Source organism: Bactrocera tryoni, unplaced genomic scaffold (assembly GCF_016617805.1).
Source record: "Bactrocera tryoni isolate S06 unplaced genomic scaffold, CSIRO_BtryS06_freeze2 scaffold_11, whole genome shotgun sequence".
Taxonomy (NCBI): domain Eukaryota; kingdom Metazoa; phylum Arthropoda; class Insecta; order Diptera; family Tephritidae; genus Bactrocera; species Bactrocera tryoni.
In genome coordinates, this window is record NW_024395824.1 from 19,252,945 (window position 1) to 19,261,758 (window position 8,814).

Below are 8,814 nucleotides of genomic sequence, written 5' to 3' on the forward strand. Positions count from 1 at the left end.
TTATGAGCACGTTTTTTATTATTCATTTTGCGACTGATCACTTGCAAAACTGATACACAATGACAAAATATGCATTCCCTCTTTCATTTATGAAAGCTATGCTGTTAAAAAGCGTTAAATTCCCGTTAATCATTTCATTCCATTGATTATATGAGCACATCAGACAATTCGGATTATAGAGTTGCAATTAATTCGGACTACAGAATAGCCAGTAGTAAGAATCTAACCCTTCGGATTACTGGATTTTCGGATTATAGAGTAGTCGGATTATCGAATTTCTACTGTACTTATTACATGTGCGCGCATTGACTTGCATGTTCATAAGCGTGTAAAAGCGTTTAAAAAGTTACGATGAGCACGTAGGAGGTACGTGGGTTCGAATTCCAACGGAATTGATTTTTTAATTGAATATGTCACCAACCAAAAATTGAAACATTGTTCTACAAAAACAACAACAGCATAAGCATGGCAACATTGTGTTGTTGGTAGAAAAGCCGAGCTGTGCCGAAAGAAACGAACAAACGATCGCCGATTGTCACCGCTTCGCTTGCTGCTCGAACATCTTCGCAGACAAGGTTGCGTTAGATTCATATTGAGCAAGGTTGCGCAACTTGAATCTATACTTAAACAAACTCCGAACTCGTATAAGAAGTATAACTTCAAAAAAACGTTAACTGCGGCTGCACCGAAGCTAATATACCCTTCACAGGTGCATTTCTTTTAGTAAATATGTGTTCAGTTTTCATGTAAGCTATATGCTATAGTAATCCGATCTAAACAATCGGAGATTACGTTGTTGCCTTAGAAAATAATCTTCACCAAATTTCGTGAATATATCTTTTCAAATGTGAAAGTTTTCCATACAAGAACTTGATTCCGATCGTTCAGTTTGTATAGCGGCTATATGCTATAGTGAGCCGATCTGAACAATTTCTTCCGATATTATATTATTTTTATGAACAAAAAGTCATACCAAATTTTGTGAAGATATATCGTCAAATGAGGAAGTTTTCCATACACGAACTTGATTCCGATCATTCAGTTTGTATGGCAGCAGTAATTCGCATATATGTATACCAGAGAGCTGCATTGGGTGTGTTCGAACCTGTTCGATCACCCTCATTAAAAATCGAGCACGAGCGAGCGCCACACTCGGCAGCAATGGGTTCGATCGAGTGGCACACCCGGCAGCTGCTTTCTGTGTGTTCGAGTCTGTTTGATCATACTCTCTTCAAAACGATCACAAGCGAGTGTCCACCAGAGAGCAGCTTCGGGTTCAAGCAGCAAACTCGGATTTTGTGTATATTATATTTTCGGGTGTGTCGTGCAAGTGTTGATTGTGATCGTATGTATGTACATATTACATATTAAATAATAATAATTCAATTAAAGAATAGAATTCACTCAAAACTTATTTCATTTATTAATTAACACATTATAAATAAAAAACAAACATTTCATTGCACTTAAATATTTCTTAAATATTTTGATTTTTTTAAAACATAAATTTCAAGAAAAAAATAATAAATAATAGAAATACATTATATTATTAGTTAAAAAACATATGAGATCGTGTTAAGTTTTATAATTTTTAATCAGTATAGTTTTTATAGTACGAATTTAAGAACAACAAGCTGTCTACCGATCCGGGTCCCAGTCTATTTCTTTTTTCTGATATTATGTTGCCAGCTAAAGAAAAAGATCTCTCGGCCGCTGCACTGCTAGCTGGCATTGAATGAATCTGACATGCAAGTTTTGATAAATGAGGGTATTTCTTCTGATTTATTTGCCACCACTCCATCAAATTGAAAGCTTCAGTCATCTCAACTACTTCCTTGCTATATCTTTCTACTTCGTCTTCAGGGTTTTCTGTGGTATTTGAGACAGATGGCTTAAGCAAATTTGAGAAAAAGAATGCATCATTGCTTTTATTGGAATTCGTAGCTGGGAAACTTGAATGACTTTGTTTTAAGTCACTTTCATTAAAAGAAAAACGTGATGTCGAAGCAGAAACGGGAGTGGTTGAGCTTACGGAGTCGTTTTCCGTCAATAACACAGACGATGATTGTGTAGAAGTTGGTGTATTATATTGAATTTGAGAAATGCAAAAATTCTTTATACAATGTAAGTCATCTGGCTGCATGTTTATAGCAGGCGGGTACAAAAAGCATGCAGCTTTATGCCATATACTTAAATTGGCGACCCATACTTCCTCAATTTTTTGTTTAATATTCGCTTTTAACATCGATATTGCAGCTATGTCATCACTATTCGGTTCGCAAATATTTTTTATTTTTAAAATAGATGGAAAACATAACACAGCGATGGAGAACTACAAAGTTGTAATTTCTTGAACACAGTTTCAAAATCCTTGCACAATTCAAACAAGACTTTTAAAATCGGTATATTAACGTGTAGCAATCGTTGGCTTTCTCCGTTATCAATTAGAACGTTGTTAATTTCAAACCAATTGTCAATTATGGATTTAATCATTCCGTAGTGGGAATTCCACCGAGTTGGACATTGGGCTTTCAATGAAGTGGGTAGTAAATGCTGTAAATTTGCTTTTTTAAAATATTTTACAATTTTTTTGCAAGACTCTAAGACATCTGTCAGCTCTTTTGTGTCCGCGAACGACTTATCCAAAACATTGGAAAATAGATGGCTGCTGCAGTTTATGCGTATATTTTTTTGCAATGCTTTTAACATATTACTTCCCCTGTCAGTAGTAAATTTAACTGTGTCCATATTCTGAACTCCATATTCCTTAAACAAATCATCAAGCTTCTTAAAGATATAATCACCCGTAGATCTCTGAAAATCCATGGACTTCATACCCAGCACCATATCATAAAATTTTAGGTCTTTTTGGTAGTGGAAGGTGACGCCTAAGAAGTTCCGCTTTACGTAGTTGTCCGTCCACATGTCGATTGTAGCTGAAGCTCCACCGCTGGTCACAATGCTATTTATTTCATCTTTAAGTTCATTTTTTTTCACTTGCGTACTTTTGGACTTTGCGGGAAATTGTTGTTGCGTTAGGTAGCAAATTTTCTACATCAACGTTCTCGCCATAAGTTGCACCGATCTTAATAAAGAATTTTACCAGTTTCGAGAAGCCAGAACCTTGCACTGCCGAAAATGGCCGGCAGTCTTCAATAATCCACGATGTACATCTTTCAATGGCCTCGTTTTTATCTGACGCTGTGACAGTTTTTAACTGTTGACCCTCTTTTATTTTCTTACAGCATGGGTGACGAACCAGATTAGATGTCTGACCTTTGCAATATTTTAACACTTTTAAACAAGAGCGACAGTACACGAAACCTTCTACTACAGTTTCATCTGGCTTTAATATTTCCGACAGAACGTTCCAGACGAAACTTCGGCCTTTGCGACTACCAGGCAAGGTGTAGGTGCCATTGGAAATGTTCTCACAAACCGAATTTTCTATTGTTGTCATTATGAATTATAAAAAGTAAACAAAACAAACAAAACCACTAACCGTTGACAATCACTACGCCATAATAGCATGACTGCCTATTACACACATACATATTGTCAAATTTTGTGCACACTCGTGTGTAACTCGATCACATTCAATACGATCGGGGTAGAGTTTCAGCTCGTTCACAAACGAGTGTCATCTCGGCACTCTATTAAAACAAACAGATATGCTTGTGGTTCGAGTGTCGCGAAAGGCTCGTTCGTTTTGAACATATCTCCTAGCGATCAATACATGTATTCATACTGAAAAGTTTGATCAAACAAATTCAGAATGGACATTCGAGTGTGCACGAAAATGATATACCCGTTGCAGCTCTCTGATGTATACAGACAAACTTCGTGACAAACTTAATATACCCTGTTCAGGGTATAAATATAGGCGCAAAATATCTTCGTTAATTCAGCAATTTATAGGACTTCTTCTTGCTCATAACTTAATTTTCAATATCCAAAAACTCTTGTTTCTGTGATTGTTAATTACTTATTTCCTATTAATTTCAATAGGTACCAATAATCACTGGTTCTATAATTATTATGCGCAATGTCTCTTTCAAAGCTTAGTAGATCAGACACGTCCGTTACGACTAAGATTATTTAGTTATGTATTTGGCTTTCAACACAACTGCATTTTGGGTGAAGTTTATAATTTCGGTATTACCGACATAATTTCCATTCGTCCAAACAAATTTCGTTTAAGTGTTGCCAAATTTCAACTTTTTTATGATATTAGGGCCTTCAACTCTGTGAAAGTGGGTTTAACTAGAACATCAAAACGTGCAACTGCTTTGTAGCAATATTATTGCGTTTATTTGGCAAACATATTAATAGAGAATGGAAAATTTATTAAAAAATTATATAATTTAAAACGTTTTATTTACAAAAATTCATAAAATGGCGAAAAATTTGTTCAGCTCGTACCGAAAGTGAACGAGGCAAACTACAATTTCAAACAGTAAAAATAAAATTAAGAGGCGTGGGAAGTATTTTGAACTTAAAGAGTTGAAACATTTTCTATGTAATACAAATGCAGAATAACTCATAATTATTCATAATTATTTGGAACAATTCCCTACTGACAGATATCTAAGCCAAGAAAGCAATAAATAACATACCTTGATGGATCAGATATTGTCGTTGTACTAATTGTAGTTGCTGTATTAGTTCTTGTTGTTGTACGCTCAAATGGTGTTGCAGTTGCATAGTAGAAAGCGTTTCTCTTAAAAGTTGAGTCTTGTTGCTTAGAAAGGTCTGGTGATGATCATGGCGATATATTTTCTTTGAGCTTGACACGTCAAAAGAATTTTGTTTATTGCGGACGTCAAAGCCTGCAGAGTTTTTGGATGTGCGCATGCAAACGTCACTATTACCGCACATACAGTTTTGTGCACAGAAATTTATACTCTTAGGCCTGTGCTTAGTTCTGGGCATTGCATTGTAATTTCGCAAGTCTTTGTCTTCAGATACACCTTCAAAGACTATTAGTTTCTTATCTGAAACGATTTCAATTGATTTTTCTTTGTGTTTAAATTCTAGTTGAATGAGAGTAGAATTATCACTAGCTCTATTATCAAGCTCCACTATCTCATTTGAGGCCCTTCTCGCTGGTACGAACGAGGCGTTTGTTTGACTTTTATTTAAAGACTGACAACTTTTGTGATTGTTGAAAATCTCCCGAGTTTTTTGAGCTGAATGCTTGAGTTGATTTTTAGTTTTTAAAGGTTGCTTTCTATGACAGTTTGAATTTGTATTTGCAATATTCTTGTAGATGCTTATCGATAAAGGTTGATTATCAGCACTTCCTGTCTTTTTCCGAAACTGACGTAGTTTTTTATTTGTTGTATTGGTTTCTTTCATTACGCGAATTAAAATACAGCCTGAAATGTATTGATAAAAAAAAAAAAAACAAATTGTACACAAATTTTCAACTACTGTAAACTCTAAGTCCAAATATATCAGAATATCAGGTGTAATATTGTGACTCAAAATAACTAGTTCTGATAAGAAATAAATAAAAAGTAAAATGTTGAAAAACGTAATACCAAAAAAATGTGTTAATTAAATAATTACTGTTGAAATGTTACTTGAAAAAGCAACCCTGCTGCGTCCAATGCATATGTTCAATTTCGAATTCGTGCATCATTACATGCAATATATTGTTTTCCGATTCCATTTTGTTACTTCTCAATAAACTGTTCAATCGTTAAGACGAATACTACGGCTGCCCGTTTCATTTAAATCCTACAGGTTATGGGCCCAGGGCCACGCTATAAGTAACGGTGAACAAAGTAAAATTATAAATTAGTAAGATGAGTGCTATGTACCAAATAGAGAAATTGAATGAGAATAATTTTGATTCTTGGAGTATCCAAATTCGAAGTGTATTGGTACATGCAGTGTTATGGAAACTTGCATCGGGCGAGTCCCCAAAGCCAGAAGCAGGCACCGAGGGTGAGGCTGTGGCGAAGTGGACGGCGCAGGATGAGAAGGCACTTGCGATTATTACACTCAGTGTAAAACCCTCACAGTTAAATTATTTGAAGCATTGTAAGACGGCAGCTGATGCATGGGAAAGGCTTAGGGAAGTGTACCCGTTAGAAAGGTGTCATTGTATAAGAGGCTACTTAACCGCAAATTGGTTGAAGGTGAAAAAGTGCCAGTGTTCTTAAATACGTTTACTACGACTAAAGATAAGTTGGCTGAAGCGGGCTGATGAGCCCATGTTGCGATCGCAACATGTTCTCGAACTTTGTGGAACATTCGGAGTTGATCACGTTAGCAGGTGAGAACAGTTTGCAGGCAGAGGGTAAAGGCAGCGTGAAGATTTTTACAGACACTACTGTATTGACATTAAACGAGGTGTTATACGTCCCACGTATGAGGGGAAATTTTATTTCGGTCGGTCGTGCCGTTGAAATGGGATGCGATGTCAGTTTCGCAAACAAGCAAGCTATGGTGAAAAAGCATGGTGTTGAGATTCTACGATTGAAACAAATAAATAACTTGTTTATCTTCGAAAATAAACGCAACAGCTGTTTCGGTGTTATTCGGAGTGATGCAGTGCTTTGGCATAATAGGTATGGGCACCTGAATTATGCGAGTTTGGCAGAACTTCGAAATAAATTGTTGGTACATGGGATGGATGAAGTGAATTTTTCTCAGAAGCCGGCATGTAGAACATGCATGATAAGCAAAATACAAGCACAGCCACATCCAAAAGCAACAGAAAATAGATCAAATAACGTGTTAGAGTTAATACATACAGACGTATGTGGGCCGTTTGATACGCAATCGCTGGGTGGATGAAAATATTTTCTGAAATTCATTGACGATATGTCAAGGAGAATTTTCGTGTATTTTTTAAAGTCAAAATCAGAAGTATTTGAGAAGCTTGTGACTTTTTGCACTATGGCAGAAAGGCAAACGGGCAGAAAAATAAAAGCAGTCAGAAGCGACAACGGTCGTGAATTTATCAACAGCGCATTCAATGAATATTTTGAGAAAAATGGTATTGTGAAACAGTTGACGGTTCCCTACACTCCACAGCAGAACGGTGTAGCGGAACGGGCGAATTGTACGTTGGTTGAAATGGCCAGGAGCATGCTGGTACATTCGGGCATGAATGCGGCGTTGTGGGCAGAAGCAGTAGCAACGGCGGTGTACTTGCGAAATCGTGCGCCAACGAAGGCGCTGAATAATAAAACACCTTATGAAGCTTGGTTTAGAAAAAAGCCTACAGTGAAACACTTAAAAGTGTTCGGGTCAGCAGCAGTAGCGCTAGACAAAACTCATCATAAAAAGTTTGCGGCAAAAGGTAAACAGTTGAGAATGGTCGGTTATTCACTAGTTTCAAAAGCGTACCGATTGTATGATGCGGAGTTACGTCAAGTGGTCGAAAAGCATGATGTTTTGATCAATGAAGCAAGTAGCATAGAAGGCGCTGATAATGAAGAGGTGGCTTTTGAATTCGGGCACATGCAGCAATACGCAAACGAAGATAACAACATAAGCAGTGCTGGTGACGCAATAGTTAACGACTGTGAAGATGATATCATAGAGAGTGGCGATGAAGCAAATCAGATGAGCAGCAACGATGAATATCTTAGCGCAGATGAGCAACCAGTTAAATATGCACCGGGTAGGCCTAAGTTGGTGAGAACGGGTAGGCCAGGGCGTCCTAAGAAGCAATATAATGTGTTAAATGCTATGAACACAAGTGATGTTGAAATTCCACAAACATATGAAGAAGCGATGGCAAGTGAGCAGGCGTCTTTGTGGCAAGATGCGATGAACAGGGAGCACCAGGCTCTCAGTGCAAACGATACATGGTCATTTGTAGATAAGCCTAAGGAGCAGTCGGTTATTGGCTGCAAGTGGGTATATAGCCTTAAACGAGACAAGCACGGCAACATTGAGGCGCGTTTGATCGCGAAGGGCTGTTCGCAGCAGTTCGGTGTTAATTATGTTGACACTTTCTCTCCGGTTTGTCGTTTCGAAACCATAAGGTTAGTTTTGGCGTTGGCTGCAGAATTAAAAATGTTCCTGCACCAAATGGATGTATGCACAGCATACTTAAATAGCGAGCTGAAAGACGTTGTTTATATGAGGCAGCCGAAGGGTTATTGTAGTGGCGATAATCAGCGTAAGGTATTGCGATTAAACAAGGCTATATACGGGTTGAAACAAAGTGGCAGGGAATGGAACTCCAAGCTAGATAGAGCATTGCGTGACATTGGGTTTACTCAGTGTGAAAGTGAACGTTGTCTTTATAAGCAAGACATAAAAGGTAATCTTTTTTTGATACTTGTATACGTTGACGATCTTCTCTTAGCATGCCAGTCAAAGGAAGTGTTGGTTGACGTTAAAGCAAAAATTTGTGAAAGGTTCGAGTGCGTCGACAAAGGTTCTCTCCATATGTTTCTTGGTATGCAGATAGAGCGAGATGGCGAATTGGGCGAAATTTCAATTGGGCAGTCACAGTACATTAAAGATTTGTTACGGCAACATCGTATAAGTGAATGCAGACCGGCATATACACCACTAGATGTTGGTTTTCAAGTGGCATGCGACAGCGACGTTTGCAAGAAGGTAGACCAGACATCTTATCAGTCTACAAAAGGTGCGCTGATGTGGCTAGCACTTTCGACAAGGCCAGATATTTTCCATTCCGTAGCAAAGCTGGCACAGCGTAACAAAGATCCGCATAGTGAGCATCAGGCGGGTATAATGCATATATTGAGGTATTTAGCTGCAACTATGGATATGATCATGATGCATTATCGTGCATGCAATAAACCTCTGAAGGGGTATGCT

General features: G+C 37.7%; 1 protein-coding gene across 4 annotated transcripts in view; it reads right to left on the minus strand.

Annotated features, from left to right (window-relative positions):
• The window catches only part of LOC120779617 (putative uncharacterized protein DDB_G0282133), a 139,389-nt gene extending 132,573 nt beyond the window's left edge, over window positions 1-6,816 (minus strand). Inside the window, exons 1-2 of one of the 4 annotated variants that reach the window (XR_005705684.1) lie at window positions 6,513-6,816; window positions 4,617-5,378 (exon numbers count right to left, since the gene is read on the minus strand). Coding sequence is in view for 3 of the 4 variants with exons in the window: in XM_040111962.1 (XP_039967896.1) it covers window positions 4,617-5,378; window positions 6,513-6,714 (964 nt within the window). In the remaining variant the exon portion in view is untranslated. The remainder of the gene's footprint in view (window positions 1-4,616; window positions 5,379-6,512) is intronic. The other 3 variants (XM_040111962.1, XM_040111965.1, XM_040111963.1) reach the window with 3 other exon arrangements.
• Window positions 6,817-8,814: the final 1,998 nt, after the last annotated feature.